This window comes from Balaenoptera ricei, chromosome 21 (assembly GCF_028023285.1).
Source record: "Balaenoptera ricei isolate mBalRic1 chromosome 21, mBalRic1.hap2, whole genome shotgun sequence".
Lineage (NCBI taxonomy): Eukaryota > Metazoa > Chordata > Mammalia > Artiodactyla > Balaenopteridae > Balaenoptera > Balaenoptera ricei.
This window is the reverse complement of record NC_082659.1, coordinates 18,129,089-18,153,112: the sequence shown is the minus strand read 5'-3', so window position 1 is coordinate 18,153,112 and position 24,024 is coordinate 18,129,089. Positions and strand designations below refer to the sequence as shown.

Sequence of the window (24,024 nt, the reverse complement as noted above, 5' to 3'; positions counted from 1 at the left end):
TAATTGAAGCAACCAAAAGAACAAAAAGTAAATTACGTAATTGCTAGATCTTTCAAAGGTATTTATGCTTGAAAAAGTTTCATGTCCATTTGGATATTAGGCTTCCTTTCAGCGTTAAGTCATTAATACTACTTAACATTTTTCCCTTTGGAAAGATTATGAATGTTGGTTAGCATTCCAAGTGATCCCCCAGAAGGTTTGGTTGGTAGATTATAACTGTAATAATTGCATGCCTGCAATTAAAAATAAAATTCTAAATGTAGAATGTTAAAGTATATGGGACTTAAACGAGTTGGCATTTATATTCAGCTGCTAGTAACAAAGACTCCCAAAATAGTAACTTAAATGTGATAAAAGTTTCTTTTTCTCTGCATACAAGAAATTCAGTTTGACAATTCCATAGCCATCAAGGACCCAAGCTACTTCTTCCTGCTGAGCTCTCCCTAGTGTATGGCTCCCACTCTCAGGGTCACTCCTGGTCTAATATGGCTGTTAGAAGTTCAGCTGTCAGGGCCAGGCTGGAAGGGCAAATGGACTCATACCAGTTTTTTTGTTCCCTTTTAAGATGCTTTCCTGGAAATGCCACCTCACAACTTTTCTATGTTTTATTGACTGGAACTTAAGTCTATAGCAACAACTTGCTGCAAGAAAAGTTAGAACATTGCTACTCAGAATAAAATCAGGCTTCTCTTATTTAGGAAGAAGGGGAGTATTTGGTTTCGAAAAGCAGCCAGCGGTCTCTATCATAAGACTGTAGGAGTCATCTCATCCAGACTTCTAAGTTTAAGCTCTTAAGGCCCAGGCTTCCCCAGCTGTCTATACAGCTGGGCAATAGCAGAATTATAATCAGAACCCAGATGTCTTGCTGACCTGTTTTAACTAGAGGGCTCACAATTGCTTCTACTAAGGATGAATTAGATAAAGTGATAGTAGATCGATCTAGCACTAATACAAGAGTTTTTCTTTGTCTCTTTACCTCACCATCTAATTCCCCCTCTCAGCAACCACCCCGCCCATATCTCAGAATAGTATTGCCTGCTTATTCGATAAACATGATCATTTTCCCCTCAAGATGCAAGTTATATTGGCCATCTAAATTCTATTATTAAAATAAAGTAGTTTTAGTAGCCTCTAAAAATATTTAACATTTGTTTTTAACATTAATGGTTTTTATAACTTTAGATAAATTTTTTTTCTCAAATTTTCTCCTACAGTATAGCTGAAATACAGAAAGATGTGGAATACAGGTTGCCATTCACCGTAAACAACCTGACAATTAACATTAATATGTGAGTAGAATTGTATCCTATTTTTTCATGTAATAGGACTTTAAAATCTTTTTATTATTTTGTTTCTTAGCTATTATTAGAAGTAAACTGTTTAAAAGTGAATTTATTCCCTTTCTAGTATTTATTTCCCTTTCTAGTAACTATAGTTTATTAAACTTACAATTTTGTGAAATAAAAAAATTTTAAAGACATCATTGTAATAGATATTGCTGTAAGAAACTGTAAAAGAGGAAATGTAATAAAAAGACGTAATCGTTTTTGTTGTTTTGCACTAAAGTCTAAGCTGGAGGTAGGCTGAAAGAGTAAGAATGATAATGACAAACACTCAAAGGGATCATGTGTGGAAAACCATTAGAGATATAGACACTTTTACATCAGAAGTAAGTGAAAATATTCTAGTTTTCGGCAACATATACTACGTCAACCAGAAAGTTCAAGACTGAATTTGATCTGCTAATTATTTTTAAAGAAAAAAAAATTAAGTTGAAAATGTAATCATGAGGTTATTAAGTTATAAAGAGGAAAGGTTGGACAAAGTGATTGCTGAAGTACTCATTTAGCCTTAAGTGCAGTTATTAGTCTTCAGCATGAAAGAATTAAGTTGTTACCTCAGATTGCCTCAGGTGGCTAGCAACTAGAGTGAGTGTTTGGGTGAGGTAAAAAGGCGCTTAACTTGAAGATAGGAACCACACTTGTTCATCGTCCTATCCTCATTGCCCAGCATGGTGCCTGCACATAGGAGGCCTTGTTAAATCCTAGTTGAACGAGTGGATTAAAGCATGACTATATAACAGTGACAACCATTATGCTGTGTTATCTTGATATATGGGAGTTTCTGAATCATCACAGCAGCCCTGCAAATTGGAACAAATTACAGACAAATAGGTAGTGAATAGTGTAGTGGGGAGAGAAACCCAGATTGGTTGGGGTCTAAAGGCCATTCATTGCTCTTTTTTTACCAAACTAGTTTAACATCTTTAACCATATAAATGAAGTAGTTTTATCTCTCATCACATGCCTTAGGTAGAGCTAGGTAGGAGAAGCCGACAAGGACCCAGTTTTCTTCTTGACAATGTTGCCAACAAATAGTTTTCTGAGCCAGAAGGGGAACAGAGTGGCAATTTAAAGGGACATACTTGTCTGAGTTTTAGAGATTTGGAAAACAGGGTTCCATGTCCAGTAAACTCTCATTTTTGAAGACTTTTTAAAAATTCTTTTAAATTTGTAGTAGTTCAAAAAAGGTTAAGATTTTTACTCTTTTTATTTTTTGTATTGAGAATTTACTGTTATTTACTTGAAACCATGTGATTGACCTCAAAGTTGGGAGAGATGTGTTAATTGAGACATTTAGAAGAGAGCCCTATAGAACCAAGGCATGATGACAGCTACACTGTTCCAATCCTAGCGCTTCCCATTTTATCCACTTAACTCTTTAAAAAATTCAGTATATAATGAAATAATTCTTGGCAGTATTTCAAAAGTAGGAAAGCCATAAGAAAAGTATATGGCCAGAACCTGTGGTCCACTAAATAGCCAGACTGGGTTAAATTAGGGTTCACCTGATAAAAATGCCTGGTCTAATTTTAGCTGAGATTTTGGATAGCTTGGTATATTGTGTTTGAAAGCAATTAATTGGCATGGTGTGAAGAATAGTCTATAATTCACGGTATCCTTATTCCACATTAAGAAGGTTTTACTCTACTGAATTACTTTATAGTCTTGTTGCCAAAGTGTATCTTTTTGTATACTTTCGATCAACTCAAAAACCATAGTAGAGCACTAATTACTGAGTAATCCAAATGAAAGTATGAAAATTTTATTTGCTTTTAAGTAATTTTGTTTTAGGATTATGACTGTATAATATCACATTTGTTGTCTTTGTTTTTGTTTTTTAATCTGTTCTACCTTTACCAGATTGCTTCCTCCACAATTTCCTCAGGAAAAACCAGTGATCAGTGTTTATCCACCAATACGACATCACTTAGTGGATAAACAAGGAGTGTATGTTACCTCTCCATTAGTAAACAATGTATGTATATGATATAATTTATTTCAAAAATGTTCACTGTATTTAATAGATAATCCTGATTTGAAGGTTATTTGTTTTTCAGTGGTGAAGACCTGTTGATGTTAAGAACTTTGGTTCATAGTAGATCTTTTATAGTGGTTAGGAAGGGATAAAATTCAAATATGCCTTAAATTTCTTAGGATATATATACATATATATATATATGTATATATATGATTGATTAATGTGAAGGACTGTAACTTAAATGTACTCAGTATTTACCTTTGAACCTTCAAATTATTGTCAATAGTGAAATGTGGAAATATTTCAGCTCCATTATTGACTAACTAAACTTTTAACCTCATTTATGGTATTGATTCTGTAAGAAAATATTGTAAGTTGTGGATTGCTGATATGTTCAATTGACATAATATCCTTTGCTTTTCATTTAATTCTTGACTTGCAAAAGTGGATTTAAGATTGAGTTTTACAGTTAAATTATCCTAATGAGACTTTATAATCTTTTTCTGAAGATGAATTTGATCACCGTGTATTACTGTTACTTTTAGTTTACAATGCACTCAGATCTTGGGAAAATTATTCAGAGTCTGTTGGATGAGTTTTGGAAGAATCCTCCAGCTTTAGCTCCTGCTTCAACAGCTTTCCCATAGTAAGTATATTTATATCGAAAGAGTTTGTATATACATTTATTTACTTTTGATCTAAGTAATCAAAATATAGTTTAAAAATTCAAATAATGTTAAAAGGCAATCCTCTGCTTTCCACATCCCCACCTTCACACACAGATACATTCATACTTTTCAGAGGCAACTGTGTTTTTCTATTTTAAGCTGCTTCTCTAATATTTACCTTCATCTTTCTGAATAATATATACATTACTGCTATCTCTTGATTCTTTCAGTTTAGATACTATCTATTGACTTCCTATTATGGATTGATGAGGATTTTACTTATCTTTCACAAACCTTCCTTTTCCCTCATCCTCTGAGAAATTTTTGATTTTTACTTAAACTCATGTTTGGTACTTTCATTACATTGACTCTCTAAATATTCCTTGCTGCTGAGCCTAGTACTTTATAATGATTATATTTCCCTGATGGTATAACTTTTTGCTTTTCTCTGGGGTTAATTACTTCGATTTTTCCATTGGTTTTATTTTCTTTGATCTTTTTAATTTTCCACATCTTTTAGCAGCTCTGAAAAATACCTTTCAAATCGTTTTTTCACATCATCAAACCTGTCAGGTAATCTCTAGGCTCCGGTATTTTCTCTTTGCAGACATTGCTCCATTTTCCCCCTCCATTCTGAATTAGTTACTCCACAACTGCTATAAAGCTGTCATCCTGGGATTTCCCTTTCCCACTCTCCTGTGTTAGATTCTCCTTTTCCTGCATCCTGTTTTTTTCTTTCTCAGGCTATTTCCTAGTTTCTTGCATTACTGCCTCCCTATAGCTTCCTGAGTAACGGCATGTTCCAGTTACTAAGGATGAATGACAAATTATCCTAAAACTTGTGGTTAAAATAATGACAACATTTATTTTCCTTGTGAATCTGCAGTTTGGTTAGGGACTAATAGAGAGAGCTTGTTTGTGCTCCACCTTTTGCATCAGCTGGCGTGGCTTAAAACAATGAACACACTGATTTTGCTCACCGATCTTCAGTTCAGGAAGGGTTCATCAGGGAGAGCTCTTGTCTGCTCTACTCATCATCAGCGGGCTCTCATCAGAGGCCTTTCCTGCGGAGGTCAACTAGAATACCTAGATGCAGCCTGGGCTTCCTCACATCATAACGGCTGGGCTCCTGGGGTGAACATCCTGAACGAGTTATGAGAAAGTCATATTCGCCTTCTCTGACATAGCTACTGAAGTCATGCAGTTTGTTCTGCTTCATTCTGCTTCTGCTTCATTCAGTTTGTTGAGGCAATCAAGAAGTCCTGATCAGATTCAAGGGGAAGAAAATAGGCTCTTCCTCTTTATGGTGGAGTGGCAAGGTTCTAGAAGAGTATATGGGACCGGAAATAGTGCTGTGGCCATTTTTGGAAAATACAGTATGCCACAAGATGCTTGGAAGAATAATTTTGAGACTTCTATTTTCGTTTTTTTTTTTTTTTTTTTACCTGCAAATGTCTTTAATATACCCTCACACTTAAAAGTTGGTAGAGTTCAAATTCTATGTTGAAGTGGTTTTCCACTGAGAATTTTGAAGGCATTCCTCTGTTGTCTATATATAGGCTTCTGTTGCCAAGATGTCCAGTGCCATTTTGATTTCTGATCCTTTGTAACCTTTTTTTGTTTTTTTAATTTATTTAATTTATTTATTTATTTTTGGCTGTGTTGGGTCTTCATTGCTGCACGTGGGCTTTCTCTAGTTGCAGCAAGCGGGGGTTACTCTTCGTTGCAGTGTGCGGGTTTCTCACTGCAGTGGCTTCTCTTGTTGCGGAGCACGGGCTCTAGGCTCATGGGCTCAGTAGTTGTGGCTCACGGGCTCTAGAGTGCAAGCTCAGTAGTTGTGGAGCACGGGCTTAGTTGCTCCACGGCATGTGGGATCTTCGCGGACCAGGGCTTGAACCCATGTCCCCTGTCTGCATTGGCAGGCAGATTCTTAACCACTGTGCCACAGGGAAGTCCCTGATCCTTTGTAACTTTTTATCTCAGATATTCTGAAATTGCATGATCATACAACTTCTTACAATCTTTACTTCCTCTTCTGTAATATCTCTTGGCTTAATTACCCAATTCTTCTACTTAATTTCCAAGAACTTTTTCTTGTTCAGAAGTCAGGTGGCATCTTTAACACTGCCTGGAAATCTGCTTAGGCTAGATTATCCCATTCATTGGGTATATCAGCCCCCGCCATCATCTTTGCCCTCCTGTGTCTTGGAATCATAAGCCTCGCTGATATTCTTTATCTAACAACTGGATTTCCTATCTTCTGTCAGGAAAGAGTTAAATATATCTCATTCACCTTATTTGAAGATATAAGCCAACAACTGTGATACAGTACACATTGTTAAAAAGCAAGTTTGATACACTTCTTAGATTATTTTATAGGTTGTACCTGCTACTGAGATTAAAATAAAGCAGATTGGTTCAGAACTATTAAGACTTTATTTCAAGCATAGTACAAATATTCTCTCACATTGAACATATTCTTTCTAAATAACTTATGTTATATTTACATACCTGTTAATAATATACCTTTACATAAAAGTAAACCTTTAAGATAAAGGTGAGCCATACTTTGAAATAAACAAGCTTTTTAGAGAACTTTTTTAAACTTAATTTTTTCAATCATATATTCACTTGGCTCTAAAATTTTAAAACTATAAAAGGGTATGGGGCGAAAAGTCTCCTTCCACTTTTTCCCTTGCGGTTTACTTTTTCTTCTTATTGGTATCCAAAGTTTTTCATTTGGGTGCATATGTATAGAATTCCTGAGATATTTTATGCATATACAAGGAAATATGTACACATAGTATTTTATTCCCTCTTTTTTCACACAAGTGGTAGCAAACTATTCCCTTGCCCTTTTTTTTCTTTTTTCCCTCACTAAATGGTATGGTTCAGAGAGCTTTCCATGTTGGTTGCTAAAGCACTTCCTCATTCTTCTTTATGACCACAAAGTACTTGTTTTATGGATATAGCATAACTTAACAAAACTCCTATTAATGGACATTTTTGTTGTTTCCAATCTTTCCTAAAAGGCCCATCCTTCTTTGCCCTCAGTGATGCAGTGAATAACATTAAAAATAATATTTTACCCAAGTGTAAGTTTATTTGTTAGGTACATTCTCAAAGTGGTATACATATTTGTAATTTTGACTAATACTGCAGGATTGCCCTACAGAGTAAGTTGTACCAATTTCTACTCCTATACGCAGTGCTTATTCCCTTTGCTGACATAGTAAATTATCAAAATGGATCTTTGCTAATTTATAAGCGGAAAATGTGTTGGTATAACTTTATTTGTATTTATCTTACAGTGAAGTTGACAATTTTTTCCTATGATTTAGAGATTTTTTTTTCCTTTCCTTGAACCTGTGTATTCTATCCTATTCTCCATTTTGCTATTGGGTTGTTAGTCTTTTATTAATTTGGAGAAATTCTTTACATATTAGAGAAATTATCCATTTTCCTATGACATGTTTCAGATGTTTTCCCCCAATTTGTTATTTGTCTTTATTTATAATGGGCTTTGTCATGTAGAGGGGTTTTCTTTGTTGTTTTGTTGTGTTTTGTTTTTTAGATCATGGGATTTATCATTATTTTCTCTTATGACTTTTGAATTTGGGATCACAGAAAGTCCTTTACCACCCCAAGTTTTTAATTTCCCAGTGATTTCTTCCAGTTCGTTTAAGATTTAAAAAAAAAAAATCCAAAAAACATTTTAAATTTGATACATTTGGTTTTTATTTTATTATAGGTGTGAGGGCTTGGCTCCAATTTAATTTTTTCCAGATGTCCCAATGCTATTTATTGACCGATCTATCTTTTTTTTTTTTTTCCACTAATTTGAGATTCTTTTTATTATATCTTAATTGCCATATATCTTTGTGATTTTTCTGGATTTTGTATTCAGTTCCATTGCTCTACCTATCCATTGCCAGTGTTATGCTTTAAAAAAGTTTTGTATTCTTTTTTTTTTAATTATTAAGGTTTTCTAATGTGTTTTGCTATATGGCAGGGTTAATCTCTCTTTACCCTCCTTTTTCAAGTACTTTTCTCTATATTCTTATTTATTTTTCCATATTAGCTTTAGTATTATAATTTCAAAATCTGTGACAAATGTTTTCTTCCAACACAATTCCAATTTATGTTAACTTATGTCATTAAATATGACATTAAATTATGTCATGAAACAATAGCACTCCCGTTTTAAAAAATTGTTTAAGCTTGATATATTTTGGAACATTTCAATACTCTGATATCCGTTTTTTTTTCCAACACCACCAAGTAATTCTCCAGTTCTCACCAGACACTGACTGTTTCCTACGAATTTAACTTAATTCTGATGCTATCCACCGGGAGATGGTGTCAGATCCCGCAGATTAAGGGCTCAGTCTCACAGGCTGCTCCATTTCACATACCAATTGAAAATGTATAGATTGTTATCTGTGCTATAAATCCCAGGTTCCCATGACCTCCACCTCAGGTTTGAGTAGTTTGTTAAGTGGCTCATGGAACACCAAAATAAATTTACTTATGTTTACTAGTTGATTATAAAGGATATTATAAAAGATACAGATGAATAGCCAGATGAAGAGGTACATAGGGCACGGCAAGGTCTAGGAGAGCCCCAAGCACAGGAGCTTTTGTCCCCATGAACTGGGGTGCACACCCTCCTGCCATGTGGATGCATTCATCAACACGAAGCTTGTCAAATCGTATTCAAGGGTTTTTATAGAGCTTATTCAGCAGCCCCCTCTTCCCTGAGATCAATGGGTGGGGCTGAAAGTTCCAGCTTTCTGTCACTTGGTCTTTTTGGTGACCAACCCCGTCCTCAGACTATATAGGGACTCAGCCTGAGTCACCTCATTAGCATAAACTCAGATGTTACAAATAACAAAAAAGTGTCCTATCATTTAAGAACTTACCAGGATTTTAGGAGCACTTTGCCTAGAACCTGGTCAAAGACAAAATATGTTTCTTATTATACCACAAATACAAAGTAAAGTATTTAGTATCCTATGTTTTAAAAAAGTCTTTTTATCTTTTATACAAGAGTGACTGACCCATTTAAACTTAACTATATTAATTTAAGTAGTGGTATTTAGATAATTCTCATCTGCATTTAGGCCTAAATTACACTGCTTATTTTAGAGCGTGGTTCTCTTTGAACTGCTCTAAGAGAAAAAAAATATTAAATGTAAAATATTATCTTTTTTAGGTGTGATTGACATGTAACGTGTACAACAGAATGATTCAATAGTAATTTTTTTATTTTAATTTATAATTTTAATTTAATAATTTTAATTTATTACAAAATGATCACCACAATAAGTCTAGTTAACACCCATCGCCATGCATAGTTACAGAATTTTTTCCTGTGATGAGAATGTTTAAGATTTACTCTTAGCAGCTTTCGGATATGCAGTATAGTGTTATTAACCATAATGATGCTGTGCGTCACCTCCCCAGGACTTACTCATTTTACAACTGAAAGTCTGTACCTTTTGACCATGTTCACACATTTTGCCCACTGCTGCCCATCACCTGCCTCTGGCAAACACCAGTCTGTTTTCTGTATTTATGAGCTCAGTGTTTTTTGTTTTTCGTTTTTAAATTCTACACATAAGTGAGAGCGTATGGTATTTGCCTTTCTCTGTCTGACATATTTCACATAGCATAATACCCTCAGGGTCCATCCATATTGTTTTGAATGGCAAGATTTTCTTTGTTTTATGGCTGAATAATATTTCAGTGTATATATACACCACCTTTTCTTTATCTCATCATCTACTGATGGACCCTAGGTTGTTTCCATCTCTTGTCTATTGTAAATAATGCTGCAGTGAACATAGGGGAGCAGACATCTTTTCGAGTTAGTGTCTTCATTTTCTTCGCATAAATACCCAGAAGTGGAATTGCTGGATCCTATGGTAGTTCTGTTTTGAGGAGCCTCCATCCTGTTTTCCATAGTGGCTATACCAGTTTAAATTTCCACTGGCAGTGTACAGCATTCACTTTTCTCCATAGCCTTACCGATGCTTGTTATTTCTTATCTTTTTGATAATAGTCATTCCAACAAGTTTGACAGTAATCTAATTATCAAAGAACTAGCATCTTTTCTTGTACCTGTTGGCCATCTGTATGTCTTCTTTGGAAAAATGTCTATTCAGATTCCCATTTTTAAATCAGATTATTTGTATTTTTGCTGTTGAGTTGTATGAGTTCTTTATATATTTTGGATATTAATACCTTGTCAGATATATGGTTTGCAAATATTTTCTCCCCTTCCGTAGGTTGCCTTTTCATTTTGTTGATGGTTTCCTTTGCTGTGCAGAAGCTTTTTAGTTTGATGTAGTCCCATTTGTTTAGTTTTGTAAGTGAGGTATTAAAGTCCCCTATTTTTTTTTTTTTAATAAATGTATGTATGTATTTCTGGCTGCGTTGGGTCTTCGTTGCAGTGTGTGGGCTTCTCATTGCGGTGGCTTCTCTTGCGGAGCACGGGCTCTAGGCACGCAGGCTTCGGTAGTTGTGGCATGTGGGCTCAGTAGTTGTAGTAAGTGGGCTCTAGAACGCAGGCTCAGTAGTTGTGGCGCACAGGCTTAGTTGCTCCGCGGCACGTGAGATCTTCCCGGATCAGGGATCGAACCCGTGTCCCCTGTACTGACAGGCAGATTCTTAATCACTGCACCACCAAGGAAGTCCCAAGTCCCCTATTCTCATTTTATTGCTCTCTATTTATCATTTTAGGTCTGTTTATATTTGCTTTATATATTTAGGTGCTCGTAACTTGGGTGCATAAATATTTATAATTGTTATATCCTCTTGTTGGATTGACCCCTTTACCATTATGTAACGCCCTTCTTTGTCTCTTATTACAGTCTTTGTTTTAAAGTCTGTTTTGTCTGATATAAGTATACCTACCCCAGCTTTCTTTTGGTTTCTATTTGCATGTAATATCAGCATAAAGAAGTCCCTTCAACATTTCTTGTAAGGTCGGTTTAGTGGTGATAACTCCTTTAGCTTTTGCTTGTCTGGAAAAGTCTACCTCTGCTTCAAGTCTGAATGAGAACTTTGCTATGTAGAGTATTCTTGAAAGTGTTCTTCTTTTAGTACTCTAAATATGCCATTCCTCTGCCTTCTGGCCTGCAAAGTTTCAGCTGAAAAATCTGCTGGTAGTTTTATGGGGGTTCCCTTGTACCTAACAAGTTGTTTTTCTGTTGCTGCTTTTAAGATCCTTGCCTTGTCTTTAACTTTTGACATTTTAATTAAAATGTGTCTCGGTTCATCTCGTTTGGGGCTTCCTGGCTTTCCTGGCTCTGGATGCCCGTTTCCTTCCCTAGGTTAGAGAAGTTTTCAGCCATTATGTCTTCAGATAAGTTTTCTGCCCCTTTCTCTGTCTCTTCTCCTTCTGGTAGCCCTGTAATACAAACCGTAAGTCCCTTAAGCTATCTTCACTTTTTTTCCTTTTTTTTCTCTGCTCTGATTATGTGAGTTCCACTGCCCTGTCTTGAGTTCACCGATCATTTCTTCTGGCCGGTGACTGTGACATCCTTTGTTTAATGATATGGCAGGAAATATTCCATTTCTCACTCTGCCTCATCCAGTCTGCTGTTGAATCCCTCTAGAATATTTTTCAGTTCAGTTGTTGTATTCTCCAGCTTTGATTCTTTCTTGTATTTTCTTTCTCTTTGTTGAGGTTCTTTCTGTGTTCAGGGAGCATCTTTATGACCTTTACTTTGAACTCTTTATCAGGTAAATTATGTATCTTCATTTCATTAAGGTTTTTTTCCTGAGGTTTTCTCCTGTATTTTATTTGGAACGTATTTCTTTGTTTCTTCTTTTTGCTTGACTCTGTGTAAGATAAAACAGTCTCCTCTCCCAGTTTTGAGGACGGGACTAGGAGATGAACCTTATCATTCAACCCTACCCTGGCTCTTGACTGTCTCTCAAGCCTTTGTGATTGTCCAAGCAACCTATTATTTTTTTAATAGCTCCCAGGAATTAAGGGTGTGCCAAGACCTGTCATCGCCCCACAGGGGAGGATAGCCATACCTAGATTTAGGCTGATTGGAAGCAAGACCCTCAGGCAGCAGCTTTTAATGTATGCAAATATATACAGTTCTGTGGGACCACAAGCTTATTAAGTCCTGCTGGCCACCTGAGCCAGGTGATGAGAATGAAAACATGGTGTCCATTGGCCTCTGTTCCCTGAAGGCGCCTCCGTAGGCCTTCACATACATGGGTTCCAAGCCTGAAGCCCACCCCTCAGACTGAAGCTTCAGGATAAGCAAATAGGCCTGTTTCACATTAAGACTGTGGGTGTGTTTAAGTCTGCTATCTGCAGTGCCCTGGTGTGGTAGTGTGCCAAGAACTGCCTACAACTGTTCCGCTCTCATGGGACCCAGGAATGTCAGCCCCCCTGGCCGCCAGAGCCAGGTAAGTAAGGGGCATTCCCGGTTGGCAGCCGCAAAAACCAGAGCACCAAATACAAAACCGGGACCCAAAACACATGTAAGATCTCCCCTCCAAGACATGCTGGCGTTCTGGAACATGCAGAGGGAGAGCACAAAGATAGTAGAGCCTGCCCTCTGGAGTCTATGGAAGGATTACATTCGGTCCTTGGAGTTGTGTTTAATTAGAAGCCTGCCCCTCAGGCTATAGCTATGATAATAAGCTAATAGCCCTCTTTCAACAGAAAGACTGAGCTCCTGTTGTCCCATGCTGTTCCCCTTGGGGGGGTGGCTGATTAAGAACTTTTTCTCCATTTCTGTGAGCGTGAGCCCCGCTGGCTGTCAGATTCAGACAGCGTTGTGGTGTCCTCTGGTTGCCACTGCGAAAACAAGGGCATAAGCTCCGTTCTCTAAGATAGTGGTGAGCTGGAGTGAGGCAGGGCGCGAGTGCGGCGAGGGCGAGTGCGGCGAGGGCGAGAGTGCGGCGAGGGCGTCCACTGGCCTCCATTCCCTGAGAGCATCTCCGTGGGTGCCTAGATGGCCAAGCCCCTGGGCGAGCACGTAGGCCTCTTTCACAGGAAGACGGGGGGTTGCTTCTGTCTGCTGTCTATGCAGTGTCCTGGGGGTCATAGTCTGCCAACAACTGGCTCTCTGACTGTTACAATCCTACGGGACCCAGGAATCTTAGCCTGCCTGGCATCTGGAGTCAAGCAATCAAGGGATATTCCCTGGGCAGCAGCTGCAGAAACCAGAGCACCAGATGCATGTAGGAGCTCCCTCTGGGTGAGACTGGGTCTCTGGAGCGCAGCAGATGGGAAACAAGATGTCACCCACCAGCCACCATCCCCAGAAAGCGTCCCAGCGGACCCCTAGATGTGTGTTAAGTTAGATGCCTGCCGCTGCCTCGAGCTGATGCTTTAAGATTGGCAAATGAGCCTCTTTCACGTTAAGTCAGGTCCTCTTCTGCATTTGGCCCTGAGGCAGGGGAGTCCAGGAGTACGAGCCCTGGAAGAATTTTTTCTTAGTTCGCTGTAGCCTTGTGAGTCTCAGGGACATGAGCTCTTTTGGTCTTCAGAGCTAGATGTTTTGGGGGCTTGTCTCTCAGGTTCAAACTCAACCCTTAACTCCCCAGGGAAAAGCTCTGGGTTTTGAGTTTTCTCCAGCTTGTGGGTTGTCCTGCTGAGGGTGGGGTTTATGGTGAGATTGTGTCTCAGCCTCTCCTACCAGCTTAGATGTCATTTTCTTCTTGTTTGCCCAACGTGTAGGAGCCGCTCAGCTAGTTTTTAGGGTTTTTTTCAGAGGAAATTGTTCCCTGTGTAGCTGTTGATTCAGTATTTCTGTGGGAGAAGGTGAATTCAGGATCTTCCTATGTCACCATCTTGATCCAGAACCCAATATTTATTACTTTGCAAAAATAAATTATTTTCTGATTATATCTTGAGCACATACTGCTGTGCCGCTTTTCTAATAGATACATAGTTTTTATACGCATCTTCTTTATGTTTTAACATTTTTAGCAGCTCATCTATACATTTAATTTTTCTTTGAAATTTTCCGGAAAAGCAGTCTTGACTTGCAGTCAGATTTTGCCAGATATAATGAAAGCTACGGATTTATTCAAGCTACACTTGAATAAATTTCCTGGACTTAAATGTTCTCCATTTCTTCTATGAAGATACTCACTGATGCCAGCAGAAAGGCCATATTTGAGTTTTGAGCGTTCTGTTCACTTCCATTGTGACCAGTTGAATTGCATATTTTCTAAAACATTTTTCTTTTTCATGGAAAGAAACGAAAATTTTTTCTTGAGGGGTGTTCATATTTTATCAATTTATATGATATCTGATTCACTTATATAATTATAATAACTAATGGCACCTGCCATCTGTACTGCATAACTACTGTTTTTTAGAACAATTTAGGAATACTTTTACAAACTTACCCCTAAAATCTAACCTCATGTTTTTCCTCTCTTTCTCTTCAGCCTGTACAGTAAAGCGGGTGGGACGCCTCCTTGTGCTTCTCCGGGTTTTCCATTTCTTCCTCCGTATCCCCCACAAGAAGCTTCCAGGACTGTCGGTTCTTTATCTGTTGCTGACACTGTTTCTTCTTCGGCGACAAGTCATACAGCAGCCAAACCTGCTGCTCCTTCGTTTGGTGTCCTTTCAAATCTGCCATTGCCTGTTCCCACAACAGACACTGCAGCACCGGTTGGTATCAGATATCTGTAGTTTGTACCCTTGAAATATTCAGTCAACAAACATTATATCCCTCCAGTGTGCCAGCCACCATGGCACAAAAGATAAAAAGATTAAATCACATTTTCAACTTAAGTAACAATGTCAAAGAGGTAACCAGCAAATAATTAAATGATTGTAAGTAGAAGAGGTAGTCTAGAGCTACGGCAAAGACACAGTTACGGGAATAGTCAGTGCTCCCAGGGACCATCGTAGAGCTAGAAAGATACCTTTATAGAAGATGCAATTCTTTTTCTTAAACCACTTTAGCCTTGGTGCCTCAAAGCATGCCTGATGCATATAGTAGGTGCTCATTCAAAATGAGGCAGATGAATGAATGAATTCACACTTGAGGCCAAATTTTGATAGATGGTAATGAATTTGCCAGGATGATAAGGGGTCACATAAGGCAATTCTGTGAAGAGGCAACAGCATTGACAAAGATTTGGGAGCATAAACCAGATGGCATCTTTGTGAAGCTGCCTGTTATAGAGCCCTCTGGTTGTCATATAGGACAGGCAAAGATATGAGAAGGATGGTATAGGAGAAGCATGTATCAGATTATGGAGGGTCTGCTCTAGCATACTGAGGACTTTTAATCCAGTGTCTCATTGGTGTAAACAATTGTGTGTTCTTAAATTAAGCTGGTATCTGCTGCCATGTGGGATGTTACCGAGGGAGAGACTGTGCATTAAACATATTAAAGGGATTTAAAAACCTTCATTTTTAACCCTTAGTGAATATCACCCATAGTAATACTCGAATATTAAAAAATTATCATAATCAACTTTACTAATTTCAGTGTTTGTAATAATTTAGAATATAGACCCAAGTGGACTTCGTTTTTCCAAAACCTTTCATCATTGTATTAATGAATATTATGAACAAATTATAATTAGTAGTATAAATAAAATTACAAGAGAACTTTTCATGGGTCCTTGATTTTAAAATGTCATCTGTATTCAAACAATGTATACTCTATTCCTTACCTACCCTACTCTCTCATGGAACTTAGGTAACTATTCAGATTTTTGCCAACTTACTAATTTCTCTATACTTAATGCCTTACACTTGAGACAAACATTCATATACATCAATGAAACCCACAGATAATTCTCCACATTTGTCACAGATACACTTAGGAGATTTATTTTACAGCCGTATACTTGTCCAAGAGCTAAACACAGGTACTCACGTGATCCCCATCAAAAAAAAAAAAAAAGTAACCCTATATATATAAAGATATACTGAAAAAAACAATGAAGAAAGAAGGGGAGGGTAAGGAAAATGTGAAGTGCAAAGATTAAGTGTGATAATAAAACAGTTACGGGACGCAGTACATTAAAAATTACTTTTATAACCAAATAGGAGCAGTCAAAAAGATGGCTGAAATTTAACACCATTTCAAACTCTCTTTAGATAAGCCAAAATGGTTTTGGTTACAAGATGCCTGATATCCCTGATGTATTTCCAGAACTCTCAGAACTAAGGTAAAAAAACTAGAAGAGTAACATTGGTGTTTGTTGTCTATTTAATTTGTAAATAGAAACCACATCATCATTTTCATATCCATATTAAGTTAAAAAACATTTTTAAATCATCACTCTTCCTGTATTGTGGATGTCTTAGTGGGAAAGTTCTATGAATCAGTCGTCTGTCTTGTAGGTTATATTTATTGAGTTACTGGTCTGTGAGAAATCCTACAGTTAAAAAAAGTTTAGCTTTATTTGATCCAGTGTTTTACAGTCACTTGTAGGAAGTGGTGATGTGTTCTTCTCTGCTAATAATTAATGAAGTTTACCCGCAGCACGTACACGTTAAAGCAGTCATACGCGGAGTAATGCTTGCAGCAACCCGTGAAGTAGGGACTGTTATTGTTGCCGTGTTATAGAGTATTCTCCTCCTCCTTTCCTTTCTTCCTTCCCTTTAAAAACATTATTATGAAAACGTCAAAAATACAAAAAGGTGAACCTCTTTGCCATCTTCTTCCAGCTTTTTACAGGAAGTATGGGTATAGGTCAGGATTATTTTAAACCAAATCCCAAATATTATGTTATTTTTACCTATACGTTCTTCACTAAATTTCTCCACCAGGTAAAGACTTTTTCTTTGCCATAATCCCAATCCACGTCATCATCATACCTCACAATATGGATGCTAATTCTTCAATTCTTTGATATTATCTTACTTCCCCAGGGTCTTAATAATTAAATCTTTTGGTTGGTAGTTTATTTGAATCAGGGTTCAAAATAAGATCTACCTATTGAAAAAAAAAAAAAGATCTACCTATTGCATTTGAATACTGTTATCTTTTATAGTTCTTTTAATCATGAGCCATTTCTCCCACGTTTATTAATATGTATGTACATATACACACATATACATACACACATATGCATGCATACATATACATACAAATCTATATACATACACATATAAATACATATAGAGTAAATTATACACATATTATTAAATATTTATGTAAGAAACTGGTTATTTGTCCTATAGAATTTCCCATACCCTGTTGTTGCCTGATTGCATCTTTGTGGTTCCATGGAGGGTGTTCCTCTATTTCTCATACTTCCTTCTACTGGTGGCTAGATAGAGAGTTTTGATTAGATGTAGGTTCAATTTTTTTATCAAATCATTACATTGTACACCTTAAACTTACACAATGTCTCAAGAAAGCTGGGGGAAAAAATTTAGGTTTAATTCTTTTGGCAAGAATATTTACATCATAGTTAGTGCATATTTCCTATTACATCACATACGGCAGCAATGATGTCTGGTTGCCTTATTTTTAGTGACATTTGGATTGAAACAGGTTGAAACACTTGAAATCACTGACTATGCATTATTTCCTTAAGGATTGCAAATGTGATTTCCTACTGCCAGAATTAGCCTCTTCATAGAAGAGGAAAGTTTAGTTATATTGAAATATACTTCATACAGAAAGACAAGATATATGCTTGATTTTTTTCCTCTTAATTTATTAATTTTCAGAATAATGAGTTGATGCATAAGCTAGCTGCAAAAGTTCTGATAGGCGAGGTGTTTTTTGTTTTTTTATAGTTGTTTTTGAGTTATTATAAACTCATAAATTAAAAAAGAAATTTGTGTTTCAGTCCATTCAAACATTATTCTTTTTGCTGCTTAAACAGTTCTATCTTTAGTCAATAGGAAACTCTGGCAAAACAAAGATGTCATGGGCTCAACATGAACATTTTTTTTCCCTGACCTGAAGCCAGCCATTTCTCTGAAAGGCACTTGTTCTTTTTCAAAATAACAATACCAATAAAATAACAATATCAGTAGTGATTATGAAAGCAGGATAAGTTTTTGTTTATTTGTTTTGTTTTTTACACTTCTTTTGTCTTTAGGATATAGCACACCAGAGATGTACAGCCAAATACTATTTTTTAAAGTCTTTTCAGTAAAATTTCTCTGGATGATTATATAACTTAGAAAAGAAAACCACGTTCATTTATTTCCATTTGCTTTGAATTTTAGAGACTGCTTTTTCTGTTTTAATTTTGTCTTTTAATTATATAATGCATTTATATGGATCTATATGTAGTCAAAACTGAAAGTTAGGTTCAGAAAGGTTTCCCTCCCTCCCTATCCCACCCATCCAGTTCCCTCTTTCACTCTCTGGATATGATTTTTGTTCTGGGATTAGCCTTCCACGATTGCTTTTTAAAAACATTTTTATGACTATATGTACACAGACACATATACATGTATCATTTATTGGGACAGCCACATACCTATTAGGTAAATAGGCTCAGAGGTTAAAATTGGTAGGTTATTAGGGCTGTTCATAAACCCTCGTCTTCATAGTCCTGTAGTGACTTAACACTGTACTGTATTTAGAGTACTTTTTGTTCTATTGTGATTGATGTTTTATTTGCTTTTAAGGTTATAATTTGCCTTCTTCTGTGTCTATATAAAAATATATATGTCAAAAATTATTTAGAACTCTCAGCTGAATGAAACTGAAAAATGGTGAATATTTATCATGAAAAAAACTAGATGACTGATATTCATTAACATATTTTTTCTGTTGTGTTTCTAGTGTATCACAACTTACAGATATGAATGATCAAGAGGAGGTATTACTAGAACAGTTTCTGACTTTGCCTCAACTAAAACAAATTATTACTGACAAGGATGACTTAATGAAAAGTATTGAGGAGCTAGCAAGTATGTCTTTCCTTACTTATTAAATTTCCTAAGAAAAATGTGATCTTTACCTAGCAATAAACTAGAAATTTGTCTTACAGGAAAAAATCTCCTTTTGGAGCCCAGCTTGGAAGCCAAAAGGCAAACTGTTTTAGATAAGGTGAGTTAGTTATCATTTTTTAAGAAATCCATACAATTTTAAAATAGAATTAAATAGCATTTTAATTTTCTCTTTTAGTATGAATTACTTACACAAATGAAATCAACTTTTGAAAAGAAGATGCAAAGGCAGCATGAACTTAGCGAGGTAAGATTGTTTAGCTCTTTTCTTTTACTATAAGAATTTTTCATCTTAATGTGCATGTGCCACATTCTTAAATTCATTATTACTAGAAAGCATTTATTAGGTATCTGAGTTTATCTTATCTGTTTATAAGTCATGATAAACAGCTCTAAGTTATGCAGATGAACAGCTGTCAGTTATAAGCCATTGTAAATCATTTGTGCTCATGCAAGAGCATTTGGTTCCAAAATAGAAAAATATAAAAAGCCCCATAAAGAACTCTTCTGGGAGAGTTATTATAAAGGCAGTTTAACTGTTCTAATAAAAGCTACCAACCAAAATTTTAATTTTAGACTACTTGTAAGCCTATATACAAGTATCTCAAATGAAAAGTTAGCAAATTGAAAAATATAATATATAAAAAGTATAAAGTATAATTCACCACAAATAATAGATTTTATGCTAGAAATATGTGAAAATCAAAAACTTTATAAAATTCAACCCATGTTCCTGAAAAAACAAATCTTTAAAAATAAAAAGGGCAAAAATCATTTAAAAAACTAAAATAAATGAAAGAGAAGAGGATATAATCTTTATATCTCATGTCAATAACCCAATCATAATATTCTGTTTCCTTTAAAATCAGGAATTCTAGAAGGTAAAGCCAATTTAGTAAAACAAAGTAGAAATAGACAACAGCAAAAAAAATGATGGTTAAGGCGAATATAAATTTATAATAGATTTCAGATGATCATTCTTTAGAATAAAATAATAGTAGCTGACATTGTACAATTGTTGTATCTTTTGCATTGCACTAAGCTATTTACATATATTGCCCATTATTCCACCCAAAACTCTATGAGGTAGATGTTGTTACTGTTTTTCCATTTTGCAGATGAGGAAACTGAGGTACATGGATATTAAATAACATCCCTGAGGTTATGTAGATAGAAAGTGTCAGAGTCAGGAGTCACATGTAAGCAGTCCTCCCTCACTCTTAACTGGAAAATCTGACAGAGTCAACTAAAATACCTTTAGATGCTTATTAAAGCTTAGTAGATGCTGAAGAAGCTTTTCACAATAATCAGCATCATTCCTTAGACAAACTCTTAGTAAACTAAGATAAAATTAATTCCTTAATTTAATAAGGAAACCAACAGCAAACATCACACCTAATGACTCAACATTTCCAGGATCCCTTTAATGTTAGGAATGAGACAGTGATGCTCCAGTATCACTGCTATTTAACATTGCTTGGGAGGTTCTGGCCACTGTAAGAAGACAAGAAAAGGAACAGAGGTATAATGTAAAAGAAAAGATGAAATGGTTGTTAACCAAAACCAAACAAGTAAAAATCCTAGCAAATTGAGAAGGTTTTCCTCTAGATATCTAGCAACTACCAGTGCAAAATGAAGTAGAAGAAAAAAACTCATTTACAATATAAACAAAACTGTAAAAAATTTAGAACTGAACCCAATGAAGTAAGTTAGGAAACTTTACTGAATGACACAAAAGAAGACTTGAAAAAATAGAGTAACAGAATATTCATGGACTGAAAGATACAGTATTATAAAGATTTCATTCTTCCCAAAATAACTTAAAAATCTTCTATACTTCCAATCAAAATCCCAAGAGTATTTTTTAAAAAATTTAAACAGATTTATTCTAAAGTTCTTCTGAAAAACTAAACAGGTTAAAGTAGTCAAGAAGAGCTTGAGCAAAAAGAAACCCTTTCCCAGTATCAAAATACAGTATAAAAGCTCTTTATTTAAAACAGTAGAGTAGCCTTGTAGGAAGCGAAAAATAGTTCTATGGAACAGATTCTGCAGTTCAGAAACAGACATATATATGAGTAATTGGTTAGAAAAAAATGAGAATTTAATAAAGGCAGTCCATTTAGAAAAAAGTTAGATCCCTATATCATAGCATACACAGAAAGATACTCTAGATAGAGTAAGTATTTAGGTGGAAACCATAAAATTATGAGAGACAACTATCTGCTAGAGTTTTTTTTTTTAGGATTATGATGGGAAAATCCTTTCTAAGCATTATGACAATAGGCAGAAGCATAAAATAAAAAACTGACGATTTAAGCTATATATAAATTTAAACTTTGTATACATTGAAGATCATAAAATCAAAAGTGAAGTAAAGGGGACAAATATTTGTAGCAGATATAACAAATATTAATGCCAATGGTCAATAAAGAAACCTTACATACAGGCAAAGGGAAGAACAGGAAACTCACAAAAGGAGACATATGAAGGTCCAATAAACATTCTGATATAGCAATTATTCTGACTTCTTGAAATGTTTAAAAAAATCCTTGATTCCTAGGATTGTCTCTGTAGATGTGCTCACTCAGAACCTCTGAAGATGATGACTCTTCTATACTCTAAAGTATGGAAACCACTTCACTAGACTGTTGGTGCCATTAGTGCAGGAACCTGTCCTGTTTTTTTCCCCCTGTATACCCAATACATTGGTCCAGTGCTTGGCACATGGTAGGTACTCAATAAGTATTTAATGAGTAAGTAAATGGAAACATTTGAAAAGATGCTCAACCTTACACTAATAAGCAAAATTACATTATCTGTGTGAGCGAGACTTGTAAAGATAGATAACCAGTGTAGGTAAGGGTGATTAAAAATGGTGTATTTCTATATATCCCTGTATGTGATGTATCACAATGAGATACCATCTCACACCCACTAGGATGACTATTAATAAAAACAGGTTTAGTTCCTACATTTAGATCTTTGATCCATTTTGAGTTAAATTTTGTGCATGAGGTAAGGTAAGGGTGCAACTTAATTCTGAACGTGGATATCCAGTTTTCCTAGCAATAGTTGTCCAAGACTGTCCTTTCCCGATTGAAGGGTCTCGGCACACTTTTGAAAATATTTGGCCATATGTATGAGTGTTTGTTATTTCATTGATCTATATGTCTCTTCTGATTGCCAGTACCATACTGTTTTGATTACTGTAGCTTTATAGTAAGTTTTGAAATCAGGAAGTATGAATCCTCCAACTTTGTTCTTTTTCAAGATCGTTTTGACTATTTGGGCGTCTCTTGAGATTCTCTATGAATTTTAGGGTGGATTTTTCTATTTCTGCAAAAAATGCTGTTGACATTTTGATAGGGATTACATAGACTCTGGAGATCACTTTGGGTAGTATTGTCTTAACAGTATTAAGTCTTTTGATCCATGAACACAGGGTGTCTTTCTACTTATTTATGTCTTCTTTAATTTCTTTCAGCAGTGTTTTGTAGTTTTTGGTGTACAAGTCCTTCACCACTTTGGTTAAATTTAATTCCATCACCTTTGCCATATTCTGTTCATTAGAAGCAAGTCACTAGGTCCAGACCACACTCAAGGGGAGGGGATTATACAAGTGCAGGAATACCAGGAGAGGAGGATCATTGGGGATCATCTTAGAGGGTGCCTACCACAATGATCTGATTCCTAAATCCCCAAGAGAGGACAGTGATCTGCCCAGTTTCTCTCACTTAATAGTTTGCAGGCAATGGATTCGTTTCTATTGTGGTAGGTAGCCATCTCATATCCAAAAGATGAGGACTTAGATGGGACCACATTTCCTCAAAAAGAGCCTATGTAAGGCACATAATGAATTGCTTCTCCCTACCTCTACCTCTACTCCATTTTCCTTCCCTCTAAGGAGTTTTTCTGAGCATTAGAAACTAATATACTTGATTTTCTTTTTCAGAGCTGTAGTGCGAGTGCCCTACAGGCAAGATTGAAAGTAGCTGCACATGAAGCTGAGGAAGACTCTGATAATATTGCAGAAGATTTCTTGGAGGGAAAGACTGATATAGATGATTTTCTCAGTAGCTTCATGGAAAAGAGAACAGTATGTAATACTCTTCAGTTGAGGACAAGTGACAGCATAATATCAAATAACTTATGTATATTCATGAGTAAAAAAACCTTAGCACATTACTGAGCTGGAGTTTTGAGTGCCGTGAGAGGAAACTGAAGAGCCTCTATTGAGAACGATAGCAACATCCTGCTATCACTTTAAACCTGCTTGTTGTGAGTACACAAGCAGGTAAATCACATAATGGTTCTGTTTCAGAAATGATAGTATCTGTATTGTTCTGTAGTAAAGCTAGTAAATTAGCTTAAGTCTAGTCTTAATAGTTGTAATATACTTCTGAATAACCTGTTTCACAAGTTGTTTAAAAAGAGAATAACCTACATAGTGTGTTTGTTTGTTTGGCTGTGCCGCACGGCTTGCAGGAGGATCTTAGTTCACTGACCAGGGTTTGAACCCAGGCCACCGCTGTGAAAGTGCCGAGTCCTAACAACTGCACCACCAGGGAATTCCCTATACAGATTTTAAAAATTTTTTTGTTTTTAATATTACTGAGAACATTCTGGGGATAATTTCTGTTCTAGTATTTCCATTATATTTAAAGAAAAAATTTTTAAGTCTGCTTAGCAGTATCTTGTCCTTTGATAGAGTCCTAAATATTTACCTAATTTCTCTGAAACATCACAGTTTAAAAATAACCTTTTGTTAATAAACGTTATAAAACAGATGTGCCATATATATATATATGAACTGTTAAGGAAAGTGTGGCAGATTTTATTATCCCCGTTTTCCGTGAGAAAATTTGAAGTACAGGGACATTAATGACTATGGTTATAGCATTAGTGAAGCGTCGATTTTGGGTCCATTTTTCTTCGGTACTATATAACTGTATCTTGAAGTTTTTTTTGTTTTTGTTTTAATTTATTTTATTTATTTTTAGCTGCGTTGGGTCTTCGTTGCTGTGTGGAGGCTTTCTCTAGTTGTGGCGAGCAGGGCTACTCTTTGTTGCGGAGCACGGGCTCTAGGCACGCAGGCTTCAGTAGTTGTGG

The 24,024-nt window shown here is 35.9% G+C and overlaps 1 protein-coding gene across 1 annotated transcript in view; it reads left to right on the top strand.

Annotated features, from left to right (window-relative positions):
- The window catches only part of VPS37A (VPS37A subunit of ESCRT-I), a 38,234-nt gene that overhangs the window by 11,453 nt on the left and 2,757 nt on the right, over positions 1-24,024 (top strand). Inside the window, exons 2-10 of the mRNA XM_059909667.1 lie at positions 1,215-1,289; positions 3,204-3,318; positions 3,867-3,967; positions 14,421-14,646; positions 16,093-16,163; positions 18,749-18,876; positions 18,957-19,015; positions 19,094-19,162; positions 22,868-23,011. Of these exons, the coding sequence (XP_059765650.1) occupies positions 1,215-1,289; positions 3,204-3,318; positions 3,867-3,967; positions 14,421-14,646; positions 16,093-16,163; positions 18,749-18,876; positions 18,957-19,015; positions 19,094-19,162; positions 22,868-23,011 (988 nt within the window). The remainder of the gene's footprint in view (positions 1-1,214; positions 1,290-3,203; positions 3,319-3,866; positions 3,968-14,420; positions 14,647-16,092; positions 16,164-18,748; positions 18,877-18,956; positions 19,016-19,093; positions 19,163-22,867; positions 23,012-24,024) is intronic.